The 23,091-nt window shown below is 44.2% G+C and overlaps 2 protein-coding genes across 4 annotated transcripts in view; both read left to right on the top strand.

Moving 5' to 3' along the window:
* Positions 1 to 157: 157 nt before the first annotated feature.
* Positions 158 to 8,155, top strand: CUNH1orf50 (chromosome unknown C1orf50 homolog). Its single transcript, XM_067566299.1, has 5 exons — positions 158 to 209; positions 328 to 425; positions 2,451 to 2,537; positions 3,970 to 4,101; positions 5,716 to 8,155. The coding sequence occupies exons 1-5, from the start codon at positions 167 to 169 to the stop codon at positions 5,899 to 5,901; spliced, it is 546 nt and encodes a 181-aa protein (XP_067422400.1). The 5' UTR covers positions 158 to 166; the 3' UTR covers positions 5,902 to 8,155.
* Positions 8,156 to 10,328: 2,173 nt separating this feature from the next.
* CDC42 (cell division cycle 42) overlaps positions 10,329 to 23,091 on the top strand; it is a 33,484-nt gene continuing 20,721 nt past the window's right edge. For 2 of the 3 annotated variants that reach the window (XM_067566298.1, XM_067566296.1), the window contains exon 1: positions 10,329 to 10,457. The gene's annotated coding sequence lies outside the window, so the exon portion shown is untranslated. Of the gene's footprint in view, positions 10,458 to 10,827; positions 11,143 to 23,091 lie in introns of those variants that run through there. The other variant, XM_067566297.1, reaches the window with a different exon arrangement.

Below are 23,091 nucleotides of genomic sequence, written 5' to 3'. Positions count from 1 at the left end.
GCGCGGACTCGTCACGGCCCCGCCCATTCGTCAAGCCTCGCCCCTCTGTCTGCAGAGCCCGCCCCGCCCCCGCCCCAGCCAGAGAGGGGCGGGGCGGGGCCAGTCAGGAGGGGCGGGGCGGGGCGGGGCGGGGCCTGTCCTTTTTTAGCTGGCGGCGGCGGCGGCGATGGCGGCTGCAGGCCGGGGCGAAGAGGGCGGCGCTGAGGCGGGTGAGTGAGGCCGGCTGAGCCCCGGGGGCCGGGCCGGGCCGGGCCGGGCCGGGCCGGTGGGGGAGCTGGTCCGGTCCGGTCCGGTCCGGTCCGTGACGGGCGCTGTCTCTCTCCGCAGGAGCCGCGGTGGCGCTGGTGGAGCGCGGTGGCGGTGGCGGTGGCGGCCGGGGCGCGGCCCCCGGCGAGCTGGTGGCGCTGGCCCAGCAGGTGCAGAAGGTGAGGCGTCCCTGCACCGCTCCGGTCCGGTCTGTGAGAGCCGAGCGCTCACGGGCGCGTAGGGCCGCGCGGCCTGGCCAGGTCAGCGAGCCCGGCCCGTGCACGGCGCTGCGCGACGCTAACAGGAGCTGGGCGCGCTGCTCACCCTATCCTTGCGGTGGGGGGGCCCTTTGCGAGTGTCTCAGGCGGTGCCCCCCCCCCCCGTGCCGTGCCGTGCCCCCCTCTGTCTCTGCTGCCTGCCCCGCTCAGCCCCTGGCCGGCAGCGGTTGCTCTGGGACCCCCAGACTATCCCGTGGCCCGTTCTGGGTCGGGGCCCGGTGTGCGGCGCAGCTGCAGCCGTGTTGTCAGTGTAGACGGGGGCTTGTGCTCCACACGGCAGGGGTGGGTCACACTGGCGCAGAGAGGAAGGATCGAGGAAAGCAGTGGACTTGTTTATCTCTGAAAGGACAAGACAGGATTTAAAAACCCCAAACCACATAAGAATGACAGGCCTAGAGACGGTAGATCAGGAACGTCTGTTCTCCCGGTCCCGAAACGCAGGAAGGGGATGTTCAGTGGAATTAAAAGGTGGGAAATTAAAAAGACAACGTGTGATTGAAGCCTGGTATTTGGTGCTGCAGGAAGTATGGCTAAACCCTTGTACTGACCATCAAAGCGCCCCTAGTGTGGACACAGCAAACTGGCAAACAGCTGCTGCTGATGTAGCTTGTTCCTGCTTCTCGAATGAAACAAGTGTTACCAGCAAAAGTGAGGTAATGCTGTCTAGCTGCATCTACACTAGGGACTTTTGCCAGCACAGCTGTGTCAGTCAGAGATCATGCCATATCACACCCTGACCTGAGTGTTCCGGCAAAAGTCTGCAGTGCAGACATGGACTAATTATTAGCGATCTGGATGAGATCTAATGAGGGAGGCAGATTATCCCACACTTCTGCCTACTGCAGGGTTCTTATGCCTTCCTCTAAAGCATCTGCTACTGACCACTGTCAGAGACCGAATACTGGACTAGTTGGACCTCGGATCTGATCCAGCCTGGCAATTCCTATATTCCAAAAAGGCAAAGACTATTCTTCTCAGTGATGTAAGTGATACATTTTGAATTTAAAGTCTTCAGGGACTGAAGACCAGCAGATGCAGAGGTATTGCAAGCTTCTTCCAGGCAGCCCCGCCAACCTGCCTCAAACATGAACCTGCAGGACCACCACTCCAGGTGAAAAGGGAGTTCAGTCTCCATGGCAGAATCAATTCTTGACTTCTCTGCAGACATTGCAAATGGAGTGGTGGGGGCAATTAGTTCCAATTATGCTGGTAATTGTGATGTGAATCTGTCCCTGGAGAACTAGATGGAGACTACCAAACCACTAACTTTGGCCACAAAACAGCTATCAGTTAACAAATTAGTACTAATGGAGACTGGATTTGAGCTGGTAACCTAGAGGTGAAAATCTGTGTCATGGGCCAGCTGCTGCGAAAGCTATTTGTGCCAAGAACAAGGAATCTGTTCACTGGGGTTTAATCCTTGCAGAAGTGTAATGCTTCTATCAGCTGGAAGCCAAGCACAAAAGCAAGGTCTTCATCCACAGTATTACTGAGAGAAGAGGTCGCTCTAAAAGCAAATGTGTGGCAAATAGCTTAATAAGGTTCCAGAAAGATTAGACACCTGAATAGGAACTGCATCTTCAGCTGATACCTGCTTGGTTACATGACACATCTCATTTCAGAGCATAAACATCCTCAGACAAGTTCAGGAAGAACTTACTTTATGACCACACCAAAACTCAGGCTGGTTATGACAAGTTTTCATGCCAGTCTTTGTGTAATGATGCACACTTGGCAGTTTCTATAACATTCCCTTAAATAAGCAGCTTGAGTTTTGGTGATGTCAGAAAGGTCCTTTGACACCAATATGGTGGGAGCAGAGCTGGTAGGCATTAAACCCACACACAAACCAATCTTTACAAGGAGTGAGACGGCCAGTAAGTTTCTACTGTTGCTTGCTAACTAATATTTCCCTCTTTCCTACAGGCAGATGAATTCATCAGAGCTAATGCCTGCAACAAATTGACTGTCATAGCTGAACAAATCCGTTATCTGCAGGAGCAGGCCCGGAAGGTAAGGAAGAATTTAGCATTATCAATGTTTATCTGTCAACACTGCAGGTTGAACTGATTCCTAGCACCTGTCAGAATGGTACATGGTTTATATTTGTGTATCCATTTCATGGTACAGAGAACAGGAAAAACTAGGCAGCAGTCCAACTCTTCCTTCTGACACACATTCTGTCTCTGGCAGAGAAATGTTTCCCTTTTTCCAGGAATATTGAGTAGTGTGTGCAGGAGAGGAGGGCAAAAGTTCTGATGCAGAATACACAACAAGAAACTGTCAGACCTTTATGCTGGCTCCCTAACTATATACTCCTTCGGAGATTGTACATTTCATACTGTTTGGGAAAGGAGCAACCTCTAAAGCAAAAGCAGCTGTCTCACTGGAATTAGAGATTTTGTGACATAAGCCTCCCTTATCACAGAATTCTGCTCCAGTATCTAAGCTAACAGGTTAGGTATTACAGAGTAAGAAGCAACAAGGTTTGGATGCAGCCTGAATGTATGGGGTAGGGGAGAGTGGGTACTCAAAGATGGCTCACTCCCAGGTTGTATTGTCAGGTGACAGGAAGGGCAATAGTGAAGAAGGTTTGGGAAGGAAGATGAGTTTTGGTTTTAGCTATGTTAAGTTAATCTTGATTGATTTCCCTTTACAAAAACCATGTTGATTCTTCCCCTACAAATCATGTTCATCTCTGTCTGATAATTCTGTTCTTTACTATAGTTTCAACCAATTTGTCTGGTACTGTAGTTAAGTTTACTGGCCTGTAATTGCCAGGATTGTGTCTGGAGCCTTTTTAAAAACTTGGCGTCACATTAGCTATCCTCCAGTCATCTGGTACAAAAGCTGATTTAAATGATAGATTACATACCTCCGTTAATAGTCTCACATTTGAGTTCCTTCAGAACTCTCGGGTCCTGGTGACTTATTACTGTTTAATTGATCAGTTTGTTCCAAACCTCCTGTAATGACACTCCTAAGAAGAAAGTCCTGGAACTTAAAATTTGGACCCATAAAACCCCATGTTCATTAATAAACTGGTGACCTTTTTCTAGCAAGTCTGTTAGATGTAATATCCCAGGGAGAAGTCTACATAATGCTGATTATGAGACATTGGCACAAATTAGCCCACATTGTTCAGCTGACTTTATTGAGGGAGGTTCTTCCCTTCCTCTCCAGAACTCCCACAGCATAGTGTTGCTGGGGCAGAATTGCTGCTGTGTTCAGCGTTGGAGGGCGTGCTGTATAGTCTGAGATGAAAAGGTTGATAGTGTTGCATTTTTCTTTCCAGTTCAGTGGTGTTGGAACAATTTGTACAGTGGGGGGTGCTAAAGGCAGAAACTATGTATTTGGTTTGCTACTACTTCAGAGCAGCACCTATGTTTCAGCTGTGTGGCTTTCAGAGGGGGCCTCAGGAGTCTTACAATTCTATTGTGTGCAGGTCTTGGATGAAGCTAACAGAGATGCTGATCTACATCATGTGGCCTGCAATATTGTGAAGAAACCAGGAAACATCTACTACTTGTACAGGCGGGAAAGTGGCCAGAGATATTTTTCCATCCTTTCTCCTACGGTAGGAAATAACATGCTGTCTGAAAGAATGGGAATCAAGAATGAGCATGAAGGGGATGTGGCCAGCACACATTGGGGGCTGGTTCATTCTGTCTGGGCTCTCTCAGCAAAGGGTCCATTGGTCTGATGGGGGTGCATTTACCAAAGCGTTTCTGAAGATGGTAGTCTTTTGTTGGTGACTTGGTTTGTACTCACACGTTGGCTTGGGAGCTCTACTGTGAAATAGTCTTTGAAGAAAGCTGAAAAGATGTCTGCTGTTTAGAAAGCAGGGAAAAAAATTCTAGGGTGACCTGAGAACTGACTGGGAGATTGAGTCCCCCCACCCCCCCCCCCCCCGATGGAATTAACACACACACTTGCAGATCCATCTCCTCTGAATCCCGGGTCAGTGAGGCTCCTCCAGGACAATCTTTTCCAATGTTTAAGCCCAGAAGTTGATTTACTGACTCCTCACAGCTCAGCATTCTATGTGTTTAGACATGGAAACTGGGGGCTACTTAACTCTTAGTGGGGTGGTCTCAGAGAAGCTCCTCGCTTTCAGGCAGACACAGCTGCCCTTTTCTTGGGTGTGAGCTAAAGTAGTTTTGGAATTTTCATTAAATATGAAATTGAGGGTTTTTGTTACATATCAAGAGGGTTACATGTGACATGCCCCAAAGGGATTGAATGTTCTGCTATGTGATACCATTTCCTCCTGCCCCAAGCAGCAGCTTTCTAGAACCCACTTCTGGTCACCAGGCTTACTCCACACTTGTACTGGGATTGTTCAGGAATAGAGATCACAGCCTCCGGGGGTTTGATGCTCATGACATTACCCCGCTGAGAGGAATCTCCTCAGAGGTTCAAAACTGTATTTTTTTTTTCTCTGAAGTGTCCTATATCCAATTCACATTTTTTAATAAAAGCAGATTTTAATGGCATAGTACAGAAAAGAGCAAACCACAAATTGAGGCACATGGCAATGAATTCTTTTAGTTGTCTAAGTCACTGCCCTGTCAGCTCTGTCACTGCACAGCTTGTATTAGAAAGTATGGCAATGGGCCTTAAAATATGCCTAAGTCGTCAGCAGTGTTGCTTAATCTCTCATGTCTAGGGAAGTCACAGGCTCTAACTAGCCTGGTACTCGTGTTAAATTTGAAACCAGCTTTTGGGTATGAGTGAGTTTGCTTGAATCCTCCAATTCATGACTCCTGGTACCTGTCATCTTTTTCCCTTTCCCTCCCCTAACAGATATGTCTAGGCAAAAGCCTCTGAGTCCCATCCCCCAGTATCACATGCATAGCTATTATACATTTTACTATTCTTAACATACACCTTCCATCTTTATTTGCCTGTTAGTGAGTGCACTCTCAAATACACCACATTTGTGCCTAGATACAGCTTTTTCCTTCTGAGGGTTAATAAATTAGCAATGCTACAAGAAGGGAAGCATGCCTTCAAAACTGGGGAAAGTCCCCTGTTAGGAAGTGTGACAGCACTCTAAATATTAAAATGTATCAATGTTTATGGAGCAGTTCAGTCCTAGTAGACAGGTCTGTGAGCAATCTGTGTAACAGCTGAATTTCCCAGGAGTGAGACCAAATCCTGACCTGATTTTGTCTTCTGTTTTTTATAGGAATGGGGGACCAGTTGCCCACATGAGTTTCTTGGTGCCTATAAGCTTCAGCAAGACATGTCCTGGACTTCATCCGAGAACACTGAGAAACGAGATGCTGAAATTAGCATCCTTGACAAGCTGCTGAACCAGCAGGCAGCATTGCCTCATTGTACGGAGCCCAACTTCCAAGGCCTCACCAAGTGAAGCAGGCTGGCAATAACAGTGCAGGAATTCAGAACAGCTTCTCGAAGAGGATGGATTGTCCTTATGAGATCATTGCAAAAGGAGTTTCAAGAATAGAGACCAAGAAATGAAAACAAATTCCAGCAGTTCAGTTCAGCTACCCCTAGCTCCAGATTTCCATTTAAAACTCTAACACGAACCATTTCTGCCTTGCCCCTCAGCATCTAATGTAGTTTGGTTTAGTCCTTTACCAGCTTTAAGAACAAAAACTCTCTAGAGTTCCTCTAGCATCTTCTCCCTTGATTTACTAGGAAAGAGGCATTTGCTCTCTCCACATGTGAGACTTCAATAATGTTTCATCCTAAAGAGCAATAGGAAGGTTATTTCTCAGTCGCCGGTTTTGTGATGATACCATTTTTACCCAGAAGTCTTCTGGCTTAACATTTCCCTCGCCCTTCTGCATGGCTGCTAATGAGGCTGAGTGTGAATCCGGTCTTATTCCAGTTGGTATTTTGATTTGTGCCAAATATTAGTCAGATCTGTAATATCCTGTGGAGTACCTTACTCTTGGAGAGGCCCCACTTCCAGTCTGCCGAGCAGGTTCCCCCTGTCCTGATGATGCGTGAGCCAGACCCTGTGGGGGGCAACCTATCATAGACGGTTCAAGAGACTAGGCCCTCGAGGGCACCTTTCATCTGCTGCCTCCTTCAGGGAAGTGAGGCCTGAGGGAGTCCAACATGCACCATTCTCGGGTTTGTTTTTATGACAGGAAGGAAAACAAACAAGAGAACCTACTCTAGAACTCTGCCAAAATACTTAGAATGCCATTTTCCATACACATGCCTGGGCTTGTAAAGCTTCTAGAGACTAAGCAGAGGGCTTCTAGTTGCACATCGTAAATATTGTAGTATAGTGTTACCAGGTTTTCCTCAAATACTGGTGAAATAAAAATATGATCCACCATGAAAGAATTTCAGAAGCAGTTATGCTGCCAGAATAGGAAAGATGTCTATTCTCACTTTTTTTGTGGGCAATTTCCATTGCTCATTGGGTTTACTTTCACGTTATAACTTCTAAGCAGAGGGAGTCAAAGCACTGGTTTCCTATCATAAAGCTGCTGGGATTTCTGGCAGGGGCAGGGGGCCACTTAGTGAAAGTATTTTCTCTTATTCTCAGCTGCTCTCTGATAGTTCAATACCAGAGAACAGAAATTAAGAATTAAAAAAAAAAAACTTAATTTGTTAGATGCTACCTTCACAGCCCTAGGACTAAAATGCAAACTATTCCTTGTCTCCAACTTTACTGCTGATGCTGTATTATTTATATAAACATGAGGTGCACATGGTATTCAATACACATGCAGGGAGACTCAGTCTCTGCCCTGGTTACTTAATCTTTATTAAAAAAAAAAAAAAATCACTTCCAGCTAAAGGTTTAATCATTGTAAAAAGTGCCTGTTATTTAAATTAGCCAGCTATATAACAGAATATTGATCTCTCCACCCGTTGCACATGAATCACTTTGTGTCCTTTCTGTTGACTGGAATGTCATGTGGACAGGGCCATCCAGCCCAGCTGGTGAGTCATTAGCTGGCCAGCTCTGGTTATACATTGCAGTACCCGATAGCAGTGAATGTTGTTTTCAGCCCTGGGAAAATATTTAAATAGTTGGGAGGCCCTTATGGCCTAAGCTATGACTGGAATAGCATTTGAAATCTCATGTAGTGGCTCTGTGGGAAGCAAAGAGAAGGTTGTGGGGTTTCCCTCACAGCTGCTGCACAATCCCCAGCTGTAGTGGCCAGTTTAGTGAATCCTCAGTTTCCATTTGGTGGCAGCATAGAGCATTTCTTGCTGCGTGAAGTTTGTTCTTATTTACAGGGAGCTTTGAGTGGCTCTTAAAAGGAATACATTACCTTTGTGCACTGATAGATACTGGTTGCCCCTTTAAAGTGTAGGTTTTAACCTATAAAGCCTTAAATGGAGTCTGTCCTGAACACCTGCAAGACCTGCCTGTCTCCCCATGCTATAGCCCAGCAGTTCAGATCATCTGAGACTTCCAAGCTTAATCTCCCACCACCCACTCCCATTTAATTGGAAGGGAGATTGCAGGATGTCCAGAGAGGGGTCTGCAATGGTGGAATCTGCCCCTGCTCCAGTTCGCCAAAGGTTGACTGTTGCCCTTCAGGTTCTATGGGAAGGCCCATTTGCTCTTCTGGTGGCTAAGGGCTGAGCTGCTAAGGAAACTCCGATCACCTTTAATAGAGAGCCGGGGTTTGGGTGAGTATGGGGGGACCCTAGTCCTCTGATATGTGGATTGAACGTACGTGTGACTGGACACTGGAGAAAGTGAAATAAATCAATCATGATCTAAATAACTAAAAATGTGAGTCCCTTATTCTTGGAGTGGCTCCACTTCTTATCTGCCACGCAGGTTCCTCCTTTTCTGATGATGAGCTATCCTAGAAATCCATTTGCTGTGGAATCTTTAGTTTTTACATTTGGTGAAAAAATAAAAACATATACAGTGGAACCTCAATTCTTCAATCTAATTGGTACTGGGGCCAGATCAGATATAATAAAAAATTTGGATAATCAGGAGAATGGGTGGGGCTCTGGCTGTCAATTTAAAAATTATAAATATAACAAAACATTCTGTTCAACGGATACCTATATATATTGTGACTAGGAACCTAAAGTTCAGCATTTGCTTTTAATTTTGGAAAAATGCAGAATTTTTTTTTTTAATTGGAGAATTTGGGTTTTTTTGTTTGTTTTGTTTTTTTTTAATTATGGAAAATTAGGATCCCTCATGAGGAGGTGTGAGCCAGACCCAGTGGGGGGTAACCTGTCATAAAGGCTCAGAAACTAGGCCCCTTAGGACACCTTTCATCTGCTGCCTCCTTCAGGGGAGTGAGGCCTGGGAGAGTCCAGCAGGTGCCATTTTTGGGTTTGTTTTTCTGACAAGAAAAAAAAATACTACTCAAGAACTCTGACACCATACTTAGAATGCCATTTCCCAAACATGTGCCTGGGGCTTGTAAAGTGGCTAGTGACTGAGCGGAGGACTCCTTTGGATTCCTGTGTCATTCAGTCTGCATTGGACAAGAGATGAGGTGTGAATGTGCAGATACAGCCTGTCTTTGCTCCAGGAGGTGCTAGAAAGTTACAGACTATTCAGAATCTAACTCCCCAATAAAACTAAAGTTTGGGTTTGACAGAGCACCATGCTTTCCTCCTAACTCATTCAGTCTCTCCCTCTACTTAACCTCATCTAAGAAAGGAAGCTAATAGCAGTGCTGGGCCCTTACATAACTAACACCACTGTACACACAAGTGCATTGGTATTAACCATATTTTACAATTAGCCTTAACTATAGAGATTTGAAACCCTTCGTATGATGGGTGCTGTGACTAACTGGCTAAACCATAGTCCCACTGACAGAAGAACCTATTGGAGATCAGAATTGTTTCTATAGATATGCCACAGACTTTCTGCATAAATCACTTAAACTCAGGCTCAGATCCCCAAAGGAATTTAGGCTTGTAATTTCCAAGGGAGTCTCAGTTCAGTGTCTCAGACTGCAGAGTCTGAGCATCTCCCAATATTTACTGTATTTATTGTCTCACCACTTCTGTGAGGCAGGGCAGGGCTATTATCTCCTATGGCACAGAGAGACTATGCCCAAGACTGTAACAAAGCAGAAATTTTAACTCTGCTCTCTCAAACCCTGGTTTAGTGCCCTAATGATTAAACCACGCACAGCGCTATCGCTGGTAAAGGTAGGGGTGGGAGCACAGCCCAGCACCCAGTAATTTAACCAGTGTGCCATCGAACTATTCAGACAGGGCCCAGGCACCATGGGGATTACATACGTGGCAGATGATAGCGGCCTGTCCACTCCCCACTGTCTGTCCCCTCAGTCTTCATGTCACTTTTACAGCTTGGATGATCAGCTCCACTGAGTAGGGACCAAGTGCACGGGTGATGCTGTAAAATAATTAACAGTAAATGATGCCCCTCTTTTTGCCCTCGCGTCCAGACTGGCTTTGCTGTTGGAACAGACAAAGGGAACAGCATGGAACAGACAACATCACAGAGGGCTATGTCAGGGCCACAGCAACAGGTGCAGTGCGTGCCCAGAGATGTGGGGCGGGGTGCTGTGGCGATGGGTGCCCAGATGTGGGGCGGGGTGATGTGGCGATGGGTGCCCGGAGAGCTGGGGCCGGGAGCTGTGGCGATGGGGTGCCCAGGCCGGAGGGCTGGGGCTGGGGGCCGTGGCTAGGGGATGCCCGGAGGCGTGGGGCCGGCGCAAGGGGGGCGCCCAGGGGGATGAGGACAGATGGGGGCGGGCCAGACGCCCAGGGCCCGAGGGGGAGCAGGGCGGGCCGAGGCAGGGGCGGAACCACCTCCGCCGGGAAGCGGGGCCGGGAAGTCTCGTTACGCAGCGGGCCCAACCCACATCCTCTCTTGCGCCGGCCCCTCCGTAGTGCGTCGTGACGTAGTGTGCGTGCCCCTGCTGCCGAGCGCCGGAGACCCCGCACCGTGCAGAGCTGCCAACGCCCGGCGGAGACTCTGAGGTGAGGGGCTGCAGCGGGGAGCGGGGCCCCGCGAACGCCCAGGGGAGCCCGGCCCCGCGCCCGTCGCGGGCCGTGGGCAGCCGGACACTCTCCGGGCCCTGCCCCGTCCTGCCCTGCGCGAGCCCGGGGGCCTTCCCCAGAGCGGGCGGGCCGCGGCCCCGGGCCGGGTGTGCGCGGAGCTGCCCTCGCTGGGCGCCCCCGAGCAGCGGCGCTCTGGGCCCCCGGGCACAGCGGGGTCGGCGGCCGCTTGTCTGCGGGCGAGGCAGCTCCGGGCCCGGGAGCTGGCGGGTGTTTCCGGGGACAGGGCAGGGGGCGGATACGGGGGGGTGCCCGCTCGCTCCCCCTCCCCCCCCGCGGCGCCGACTTCCTGCTTGTGCCGAGCCGCCGACATTTTACAGCGCTAGGGAGGGATGGGGAGCCCGGCCCGCCGCTCGCCCCCCCCGGTGCCGGGCCGCTCGCTCCATCCCTCCCTCGGTTCGGCCGTGCTGGACAGCCGCCGCGCCTGGGTCCGCGCCTGGCCTGGGGAGGGGTCCCCGGCGGCCCGCACAGCCGGGCTCCCACCGCCCCTGCGGTCCCTGCGCCCGGCCCTCGCTGCGGGGTGGGGAGGAACGACGCGCCTTGGGCTCTCCCTGCTCCGAGCAGCTGCGGCCCGGTGGCCTGCCGAGCGGCCCGGTTGCCTGGCGAGGTGGGTCTGCACTAGCGCCCTGCGAACGCACACTTGGTTTAATGCACACGCCTGTCTTCATTAAACCGTTTCTCATGGGCCTACGGGGAGGCGTCTCTGCCCCGTTTGCACGTCCAACATGGAAGCCTTAGACTTCAGGCATCCTGGGGGCAGAGATAGGAGGAGGCAGAGGGCTCAGCACCTGGCTGTGTCTTGGCATGTGCTGCACATAGGAGGCTAATTTTAAATTCAGGTCTCCAGTACTTCGCTGGTAAGACCAGCTAGATGTGTAAGTGGGATGTCTTTTTCAACACCTCATGCATCAACCACCTAACAACACTTGTGCCCAGTGGAGCAGCTTCATATTACTTTAGGAGCTTTAGCTCTTCATTCCTGATTTTCGTCCGTTGACTTTTAACTGTAATGTGACATTAGCTTTTTTGTATACTTGTATGTTGTGGGTGCAGCTGTCTGGTCCATAATCTAATGCCACAGATAGTATGAATGCTAGTTTGTTTAAAGGAAGACTGCAGGATTGTATTTTATTTAGTAATGAACAAGAAAAATGGAAGTAACTTCTTATCTAGATGTTTTGAAGTTGATTCACTTGAGATGCAACATTAATATAGTTCCTATAAAAAAACCCACTAGCTTCATTTAAGCTTGTTTCTTAATTCAAAAGTAGTCATTGACTCCAAATCACAAACAGATTGGAAAAATTTGATTGATCAATGATTTGCCATTGGAAGCAGTTTTCTTTGCCTTGGTCGCCTTTGCATCCCAGTCATATTTCAGGTAATGTAAAAGCAGGTACACATAGGATAGCATACTTTTCCCTCCAGTTCCTGGTCTCTTTTTGGCCATTTTTATAACTTTCTTTCCATAGTCATGTCATTTTGTTTATGGCTAGAGCTACCAGAGAATGAGATTCAGTGCTGCTTGGAGGATTGGCTGATAGATAACTTATAAATCCCCTTTACTCCTTCCAAATCTCAAGTGTGTTGTGAAAGTGATACAGTTGTACTACTATAGTGCAAACTCCCCCATCCCACCTCTTTTGTATTGAAAGTGTTCTTTTGGCAACTCAGACTGTGCCTACATTAGCCCTTTGAGAGAGAAACTTCACACAGGTGTGTAGCTTTACTTGTAGTAGCATCAGTGGAAATGCTAGCATAGACAAGACTACAGGCATCGAAGTGCCATATCATGAAACTTTCTTGGAGCAAATCTTCACAAAAGGATGGTAAAAAGCTGTTGCGTTATCTGCAATAACATTACATCCAGTGGAGCTTCACAAGTGTTAGCAATGCTGGGATTTTTTTCAGCCAAAAGCATGAAATGTTGGTTGACAGTAATACAGTCAGAAATAGTTTAGTTTGGCCATTTGCGATCAAATCCTTCGTCTCCAGTTTACCTTTGGATATGGCTTGCTTCTAGGAAAATGAGGTACACTTAAACTGTATGGCATTACAGATTGCAGTGTTCAGGAAGCCTTTTTTTTTTTTTTTTTTTTTTTTGAAAGTGGGTTTGAGACATGAGTCAAGAAATATAGTACTGCGTATCTACTGGCATTGTACTATATAAAGGTGCAGAGCTACCTTCTCTTCAAATAGTGAAGGGTTAACTTTTTCTTAGTAAAACAGAAAATATTTTTAGGACAGTAACAAAATAAATCTGAAGCTTTTGGTCACTGAAATACATAAATATCACAAATTTCAAAGTACAGTCTTGTAAAATGGCAGCTTATGCCAATCTTTGTTTTCTTTTGAATGTACTGAAGGAAAAAGTAGCATAGAAAAATCTGTTAGAAAAGAGCATATTGACATGCACAAGACTTGTAATTGTTTTATTAATATATTGGCAAGTAAAGAATTGACTTAACATGTTGGAACCAGTAGATCAATATTTCCATTATTCCCTTTCTCTGTAGAGAGAGCACCTTATTTTAAAAATCTCTGCATGGTGTAATTGAACAGAGAATGGTGACAGACATTGCTTCTGATGCAAGATGGAACATGTCCAAGATTTGTTAACTTGCTTATATGATGAAACTCTGACAGAGCTGTATGGACATATGTGTAATGTCTTATGGGTGTGTTTATTCATGACCTGTAACTGATGCATTTAGTCTGATTACCTTATAGCTGGATGTATGGTTGGCACATTGTTAGAATAAATTTGTTTGCCCTAAAGTGACAGTTTGTTCCAGGAAGTCAAAATATGTGTTTTCATTGCTAATATAGGTTCCCCAGAAGTTTTATTTTCTGATACAGAATATCTGAAACCGGACTCTGATCTTGAAATATTTCTGACTTGCTGAAGATTTGTAATTATTTGTAGTAATAAATAATGTAGTTGCCAATAGTAGACCATTCTAAAATGGATTCTTTTGCAAGATTAGAAGCACAGAGAAAATGATGAGGAGATGATAAGGGATATAATCATTACTTGCGCTATGCTATTCATTGTTTTATATAATCTGTGTTCTTTTTATTTGCCCATTCTCATACTACAAGAACAATGATAAATTGAAAAGGAACTGGTAAGGAACTAATCCTATGAGCATATGATTCTATAAGTGTCCATTATGGAGTATTTTCCTCCTTGCTGTAATGATCTAGTATTGGTCACTGCAATAGACAGATTAGAATAGACTAGATGGATTTCTGCTCTGATTCAGTATAGCAGTTCCTTTCTTCCTGTTTAGACCTTTGGTCTAGTATCAAAACTAAAAGGCTCTAGGTCTTGTTAGCCATACCCATAAATCAGAGGTCCCCAAACTGTGGGGTGCACCCCTCTAGGAGGGCATGGAGGAACATTCGGGGGGTGTGGCCAGGCCCAGACCAGCCCCTATGGAGGCAGAGATGGAGCACCACCCAGCCCTGCTCTGCTCTGGGCCTGGTTGTGGCACTTGGTCCTCCATGCGCAGCCTTGGTGCCTGGACTCAGGCCACGGCCCCACTTTCCACCTTGACCGCTGGCCCTGACTGCAGCCTGCTGACCGTGGCCCTGCTCCCAACCCCATCGGGGAGAAAATGGGAGAAGGTGCTGGTTAAACAGTTTGGGAACCATTGTCATAAATATTCTAGATTAATTTTTTAGCATTTGAATGTGTGCAGGAAGATATACCTGATCCCTGCTTGGAATCTCTAGGTGCTACCCATACATACATAAACTACTATAAGCAGTGTGCGTTATTACAGTAACAGTAGTCTAGATGCATTTTGTTTAACTGACTTGTAATATCAAGAAGCTGTCAATGACTCTGTTCTTTTCATTGTCCTTGAATCTAACATTTTGGTCCCCTTTTTCCTCTGTTGTTTTGATCAGCATTGCCTAAATCCCAGGCTCCTGCTTTGTGTCATTGGGCTCAGACAGTGTTAAAATGCATGTGATCTTTAATTGTCTTTTGTATTAATGACTTTTATAAGAAATAACTTCAGGTGCAGTTGCCCTGAAACTGTCTGAAGTAAACTCTTTCAGAATTGAAGACTAAACATTTTTAACACAAGATAAAGGAGTCATCAGACTTTTAGGTAAATTTTTAAGACTCTTAATTGTTAACATAGATGGAATTCTTGTTTATAATTAGTCCTTTAAATAGACTTTCAAGAGATGAGTGAGGAAACTTTTTTTTTAAACATCTCCTGGATGTCTAGGTTGGACCCATCTTTCCGAGTCTCATGGGTGGCAAATGGCCAGTTTAAATGTACATTATCTTTTGGTGACAATGAATTATCAAACTGAAGCCTCTCAACTAAATATACTTTTATGCAGGGATTTTCAGAGGCCTAGGGGAGTTAGGTACCCACATGCCATTTAAGTTCAAGGAGAGTTGGGCATCTAACTCATTTAAGCTCCTTTGAAAATTCCAGCCATAATGAATTGGTCATATGCTGTATTAGCCAAAAGAATCAGTGGGAGGGAATTGCCAAAGCATTGTGAACATCAACAACGAGAGTTCTGTAGCACTTTAAAGTCTAACAAATTTAATTTCAGCAGGCATAAGCTTTCATGAATTTTGTCAAACCCAAGCTCACCGCAGCACTTGAATGGCTGGCACCCGGTGTTGCACAAGGAGGTGTGGTTCTCAGCTGCTTCACTTCCTTTCTGTGGTTAGGCTGCATGGAGAGGAACCTCTTTAGTCTGGCTTTCACCAGCCTTCTAGCTCTTCAAATTGAGCTGTTGGTTGTTTTTGACAATGTTAAAATTTAAGTAGTCTGTTTTCAGGATACTTTTTGTGACGTCTTCCTGTCATGCACATTATTTAATGAAATCTGACACCACAGATTAGGAGGCAAATATAATTTGTCATTTTACTGATGGGCCTTTAGTTATCTCAGAAATGACAATACTGCCTTATGATGGAAGAGAATGCGAAGAAGACACACACCAAGCACCAGTTGTAGCTCACAGGACACCACATTCTGGGACATCCACTGGACAGAGAGCTGAGAGGAAGGGTGAACAGTTAAAATTGATTAAATAGGCAGGATCTTATACATGCTTCAAAAAAAGTGTGCTCAGCCAGTGACAGGAAGCCAGTGTGTCAAAGTAGGCCACTGGTGAAAGTTAAACTCTGTTAGCTGCCTCAGTTACTAGTGATATTAACTAGGGGGTTAATTAACTAGGTACAAACCATGTCAAGAGCCAACCAAGCAACTAACCAGTTACAAACTAGTTGAAATAGTTATGAATAGGCTTTGGAATTGGTGAACAAATAGTTACATCCACAGACTGTAAAAGGGCACAAAATTATTTAAACGTCTGAATTTTTTACCTACTGTTATTACCAGGAACAGCCAACATAATTAAATTTAAAGGCAAAACATTTTATTTTTCACTTCATATACTTCGTGTTTCACAGCACTTCATGTGTGGTCAGTTTCCTCTTAACCTTTCATACAGCAGCAAGGCAGAGAGAAATCTTTAAAAAAAAAAAAAAAAAATGAAAAGGAAAGAAAATTGAGACTTAAGGAAATGTGTAGAACCTGAAACCACTTGTCTAATTTTAGAAAAAGTAGTTAAGTTAATGGGGGCAGTATGTGTCCATCCCTGTAACATCTTTGGTGGGGTGAAAATTGGGGATGGAATTAGTTTTGAGTTAAGACGTGGATAAGCATTTACACAGGATTGTGCCACTTTATTTCAGCTACTGTTATAGGTAGTGGTAAATCTTCATTTTAATTTTTTTTTAAAATTGGTTGTAAACTGCTGAAATTTTCCAACTTAGAAGTCACTTTTGAATGGGAATGTTGCTCAAATTAGCTCTAAATCAGTTCAAGTCAACAGCAGTGGAAAAAGTACTTGTATTGTGTTTTTAGGAAACTTTTTTACATGCAAAACTCCAGCATCAGAAATCTTCAGGTAAGATGGTCTTTGGTTACTTTGTGAACTTTCAGAACAAGTACAGAAAGTAACTAAGGGAATAGCTTCACTGCAAAAAAAGGTTCTGTGGTTATCTTAGGTTAGCTAACTTGGCTTTAAATAGCCGTGAAGACATGGCAGCTCAGCTTTTAGCTCTGGTTAACAGCTAAAGTTAAAACCTATAGGGAAGTCTGGGGGGGTGGGGATCTAATTTGAGCAACTAACCAGAGTTAAAAGCACTACTGTTTTACCTCAAGTTAGGAATGGGTTTTTTTTTTTTTTTTTTTTTTTAATTGAAGGTACACTCTGAGTTAAGTGTCTTGCTATCATTTCAATCCAAGTTACTAATTGTGGCACTAAATAGGTAGCTAAAAGACACAGGAAAATCTCATGCTCAGCAGAAGTAAGGTAGCTGGAACTTGTAGATTCTACAGGCCAATAGCTTTAAATTTTTATTTTTTATTGAAAAGGAAAACTAAAATATGAACTTTAGTAATGCTAATCATGCATTAATTTTTGGGGATCTGTCAGTTCTACTGTCATTTAATACATATGTTGTGGAAAGGGGTCAAAGTGTTCAAGGGAGGTCAGTATGAGCGAAATTGGGATCCATGGTCTCTGTGTCCTTGATTCCACGCATTATGAAGCACGTTTAGCCTAGGTTTCTAGAGAAATAATATAAATGCTATAAGTTGGGTGGGAAGTCATTTAAAACATGGCTTTGCATCTGAAATCACTAATAAATAGTTTAACATTGTTCTAATGTAGACAGGACTCTTAAACATATTAAATACAAGCAGTCAGCAAACAGGTGCCTCACTACGCAAATTCCTTACTTGAGTAATTTGTGATTTAATCTCAGATCATGTAAAAACAAAGTTGATGCTATCTTTTGCCTTAGTAATAAGTTGCAAATGAATTTTAATGTTTGAAAGAGCTTGATTAAATGAGTATTTAAGTTACCAACAGGAAGTTAGTTATCTGTAGTGAACTTTTAATTCAGCCAATCCATGCAATTAAATGGCTGCAGTTACATGGTAAAAGAGGAAGCTGTGATGCAGCTGTCGCTCAACAGGAAATTAATACAGGATGTGTACACAAATTTGACTGCTCAGTTTCCTCAGGCTAGATAGAGGTATATACATTTTAACCTAAAAAAGAGGCATTAATGCAAGTGTAAGTTACCAAATTTAAAGACTCAAGTCTAGAAGTAAAAGAGCTATGTCTTTCATAGCAATTTTAATTGCTCATATGACATATGTCAAAGTAAAAACTTAATAGCTTATAGATTCTGATATTTAGGGCTAGAAGAGACTACTACTATGATCATCTGTCTGATCCTTTGCTAACAGCCCATAGAATTGCCTTCTAGTTTTTGCATTGGCTCCAATAACCTGTGGTTGAACTAGAGCATATCTTACCTTGTCTGCAATGTGTGGATGACTTTATGCCCTAGGAACCTTTTAGCTTTTGTTGTAAACTTGGAAGTAAATGAGGAACTTGCATTTTAATTTAATTACTACTAAGAGACTGTGCTTTAGGTGAGAAATCAAGGCATTGTTGCTGTAGCTCCTTTAGCTGTGCATTAACCTGTTGTGTGTGCTGGTAGCAACTAAGTGACCCTTAATATTCCTGACCACTGAAGCTCAATCTATAGGAACAAGCAGGAGCCTAATGCATTTTGCTGAGCTAAGAGCACAGATTTTATTTCTAAGTATCCGTAAATGTGCTATGTACTGTACTTCATACAGCAGATAGATATGATCCTTGAGGAGATGTTGAGTAAATAGGAAAGGACTGGGTAGAAGACATGGAGAGGAGGCGAATGCACGAAGGAAATGTTAACTATACTGAAGATGAAATGATGTATAACACCCAGGGACGCCGTCCTTCTAGACCTAGACACATGCGTGCACGCGCACCCTGAGTTCCTGCCTTGAAGTACTTACTATCTATAAAACTATGAAGAAGTAACTTCTCTGCTTTCCTCAGCAGATGACACATTTTGTGTTCACATCAACTGATGCTGTAAAGTTTATAATTAAACAGCCTGATGCTTTGTAAAGAACTAGATGAGCTTCTTTGTGTGTGTGTGTGACATTTATAGTTGTGGAAAAACCTACCCAAACTAAAACTGGGAGTGGCCTTCAATGGAATGTGGGGGTAAGGATCTAGGGGGAGAACAACCTCGTGAGGACAGAATGCTCCAGTTTCTTTCTGATGATTGCAGGCTGGCTGTAATCACCCAGTAAATGAAGCACTGAAAGTAGAGGAAAGAGTATCTAGTACTCAGTGCTGGTATAAAGGATGGCCAAGAAGAATCATTGCGGGGGAAGCCCTGCTGGGTGAGTGATTGACAGATTGTAACTGGAGTTGGAACAAGTATATAAAAAACTGAGAAGCCCATGCAGCAACTTGTATTTTCTATAATTTTTTTAACTTCTCTTCTTGTTTACAAGAGGGTAGTTCCAGGCCTCACACAAATACTATCCAGTCCCTACCAGTGCAGCCTAGCAATACAGTTTGAGAGAGCTTGTTCTAGAACAAATCCAACAAGATAATACAGATTAGTCTGTCTTCCTGACTGGATCCCATTGGAGAGTTAGTGGGGCATATTCATAATTTAGATCTGTTTTAAATTGGTTTACACTTAGTATTTGAGCTCATTAGTTGGATCTGGTGTCCCTTTTGAATAATATGTAACCTAGCTGGAGTTCTGTAATCCTTCCATTTTCGTGAAGAAATTGAATAAAATTAGATTAAAGCTTTAGTGCAAATTTAATGGCTATGTTCGCTTCTCTTCTTATGCAACCTCGTCTTTCCCTTTATTTTCTCTAGCCTTCAACTTATTTCCTTTGTCTTATTTCTCCCATAACCAAACACATGAATATTTATAGCATTGCCAGCAGTTGCAGTGATGTCGCTCTTGCCGCTGATGGGGATTCCATCTAAATCCTTAGATCTCCTTACAGGAAGAACGGGGGAGATAATAGACCTTATGAGCAGGAAGGACATCAAGGTACTATGCGTGCAGGAAACTAAATGGAAGGGGAGTAAAGCCAAAGAACTGGGCTGTGGTTACAAGCTTTACTACCATGGGTGTGACCAAAGGAGAAATGGTGTTGGGATAATCCTACATGAAGAATTAAAAAGTGAGGTCCAGGAAGTTGAGAGTGAGTGATCGTTTAATGAAGGTGAAATTGGAATTGGAAGGAGATACATGGAATGTTGGCAGCTGCTATGCACTGCAAGTAGGAAGTATACAAGAGGAAAAGGATGAAATCTGGGAACTTATGGATGCATTGATACAGGCCATACCATTATCTGAAGAGCTGATTGTGATGGGAGACCTAAATGGGCATGTGGGGAAAAATAAGGCTGCATACGAATATGCACACGGAGGATGCGGTATTGGGGAACTGAATGATGAGGGAGTACGAGTGCTGGAGTTTGCTATGGCTTACCAAATGGTAGTGGCCAATACCTGGTTTGAGAAACATAGAAACCATTTAGTGACTTATAATAGTGGAGGTAGAACATCACAGGTTGACTTTATCTTATTGAGAAAAGGAATGGGGAAAATGATAGATGACTGCAGAACACTGCAAGGAGAAAGCCTCACTTCACAACAGAGTACTTGTAGTGAAGCTAAGGCTAACTAAACGATTATCAAGACAAAGCGTTAAGCAGGAGCGCCGAATAAGATGGTGGAAACTGAAAGATGCGGCTATTAGAGAGGTATGTGTGACTAGGTTGAAAGATATATTAACTGAAATGGATGTATTCACACCTGAAAATGTAGAGAAACAATGGAGTGAGTTGGAAGATCAGATTAGAAGAGTAGGGGAAGAGGTCTGTAGTCAGTCATCAGGTACGAGTAAGACTGGAAAAGAAACCTGGTGGTGGAACGAAGAAGCAGACAGAGCCATCAAAGAGAGAAAGGAGAAACTACGTAGATGGAAACTATCAGGATCAGAGACAAATAAGGAGGAGTACAAGAAATCGGAAGTTGCAACGAAGAGAGTAGTAACAAAACAAAGAGCAATAGTGATGAAGGAATTTTATGAGAGCTTAGATCAGCCTGGAGGACAAAGATATCTATAGGATAGCTGCGGCCAGAGAGAGAGCGAGTAAGGATGTTACTAAAGTCCGAATTGTGAAAGATGAAAATGGAGTGGCACTGTTGAAGGATGAAGAGAGAAAAGAAAGATGGATGCAGTACTTCCAGTGGCTTATGAATGAGGAGAACCCACAGGTAGAGACTGAGGAAACAGATCAAAGTCAAAATGTGATACAAGAGATGAAGAATAATAAGGCTGTTGGGACAGATGAAATCCCAATCAAAGTGTGGAAGTATCTTGGTGACATTGGGGATGAAGTACTGTGTCATGTGTTTAATAGTATTATGGTCACTGAAAGAATGCCTGAATCTTGGAGAGAAAGTATACTAGTACCGATATATAAAGGAAAAGGAGATATACTGGAATGTAAGAACTACCGTGGAATCAAGCTTTTACCTCACACATATAAGATATGGGAGAGAGTGATAGACAAAAGGCTACGAAATGAAGTGGAAATTGATCAGTGTCAGTTTGGATTTATGCCAGGCCGAAGCACAGCGGATGCTACCTTTGCACTGAGAAGGACAAAGGGATTTGAGAATGATGTTTATAGATATTGAAAAGGCCTATGACCAGGTGCCAAGAGAGGAAGTGTGGAGATGTGCAAGAAAGCGAGGGGTTCCTGAGAAGTACATCAGATTGATTCAAGATCTGTACTCTGAAACCAAGACTTCAGTAAGATGCTCAGCAGGAAGAGGGAAGAACTTTGAGGTAAAAGTGGGACTGCACCAAGGATCTGCCTTGAGTCCATTCCTATTTCTGATAGTAATGGATGTGGTTACCGAGGGCGTGAGAGAGGATCCCCCAGGGACTATGCTTTTTGCTGATGACATTGTGCTGTGTGGAGGTTCAGAAGAAAACATGGAGGAAAATCTGCAACGTTGGAGAAAAGTACTAGAGGACAGAGGAATGAGGATCAGCAGAACAAAGACCCAATTGCTGAACTGTAAATTTAGTGGAACTCAGGGAATGGGAGGCACCAGTGAAAATTGAAGGAGGAGAAATCAAACAGGTAGAAAGCTTCAAGTACCTTGGATCTGTGGTACAAGAGGATGGTGGTATGGGTGCAGAAATAAAGCAGAGTACAATCAGCATGGAACAACTGGAGAAAATGTAGAGGTGTGCTTTGCGACAGTAAAATACCAGTTAAACTGAAAGGGAAGATATACAAAACTGTTGTGCGACCAGCACTAACATATGGTGCAGAAACGTGGGCGACGATGTTAAAAGAAGAGACTAGGCTGAATGTGAATTAAATGAGGATGTTGTGATGGATTTGTGGTGTAACAAAGAAGGATAAGATAAGGAACGAGTACATTCGAGGGACTCTGAAAGTGATAGAGGTGGCAACAAAGTTGAAGGAGAAGAGATTGAGATTGTATGGACATGTAATGCGAAGAGGCGAGGACCATGTGATGAGAAGAGAGTTGGAAATGGAGCCCCCTGGACCACGGAAGAGAGGAAGGCTAAAGACCCGTTGGAAGGATGTGCTGAAGAGAGACATGGAAAGTGTTGGACTTAAGATCTTGTGTATCTTCTATCTTATCGGATGGAAAAGGACCATAATGAACATTTTTGGCGACCCTGCTTAGTGTGGGAAAAGCTGTAAGAAGAAGAATACTATAGTATATGAAACAATGAATGAATTCACACAACTGTGACTCTTTTGTGTTGTGTTGATTGTTGGCTCCTGAACCGCAAAAGTTTGAGTATCACTGCTTAAAAACACCCCCTTTCGGCCCCCTCCCCCCCCCCCCCCCCGCTTTTTTTTTTTTTTTTTTTTTTTTTAAATATGAGAATCCTGTTTAAGTCAGGACAGTGTTGGTCTCGGTGTCTGCTTTTCACTGACATGTTTTTCTCTGAAATTATTCTTGTCCCTCAGTTATACCATAACTAAATGCTAAACTCTGTCTTTGTATGCAAGTGCCATAGAATGTTAGGGAAATATTAAGTGAGATTATGTAGGTCATTAAATATTTCCCTAGTCACTGGTCTTAACACCAAATAGATGAAGTCAGGTTGACCTGAATGAGAGGACTAAATCTCCCAGTAATCCTTTCGAACACGAGGCTTGTCCTTTGAAAGTACTGTACCCTTGCACTCTCCTGAGATGATTGAAATTTAGCATTGGGCACATTAGTGGAGTGTGTTCCCTATGATGTGGCATCAGAATACAGTAGTTGCTGGAATTTTTGCAATATACTTATATTTCTGACTCTACCACATCTGCATAGGTTAATAGATTCCTGTTTTTCCGGTGTTAGCCGAAGTATGGCATGGAATAGAGGATTAATGTCATTGTCTACCATTCCTACATAAATCTTCTCCATAGTAAAGGGTTGCATGTGTATGAAAGGAGCAGTATAAATGACAGCATTGAAAGAAGATGGTGCTTTATATCTTGTTCTGAGAAAGTACCTTTGCTATTATTTTCTAAAATTGGCTTAGTTGTTATGAACCCATGATCATGGCTCAAACGATAA

This window comes from Emydura macquarii, unplaced genomic scaffold (assembly GCF_026122565.2).
Source record: "Emydura macquarii macquarii isolate MOO-44397 ecotype Brisbane River unplaced genomic scaffold, CSIRO-AGI_Emac_v2 contig_2768, whole genome shotgun sequence".
In the NCBI taxonomy this organism is placed as follows: Eukaryota; Metazoa; Chordata; order Testudines; family Chelidae; genus Emydura; species Emydura macquarii.
The sequence above is the reverse complement of the archived record's forward strand: the minus strand, read 5'-3'. Positions and strand labels throughout refer to the sequence as shown.

Coding starts and splice junctions, on each gene's coding strand:
- CUNH1orf50 (XM_067566299.1), top strand. CDS start 167: ATGGCGGCTGCAGGCCGGGGCGAAGAGGGCGGCGCTGAGGCGG. Junction 210..327: donor AGAGGGCGGCGCTGAGGCGG/GTGAGTGAGGCC, acceptor CTCTCTCCGCAG/GAGCCGCGGTGGCGCTGGTG. Junction 426..2,450: donor TGGCCCAGCAGGTGCAGAAG/GTGAGGCGTCCC, acceptor TCTTTCCTACAG/GCAGATGAATTCATCAGAGC.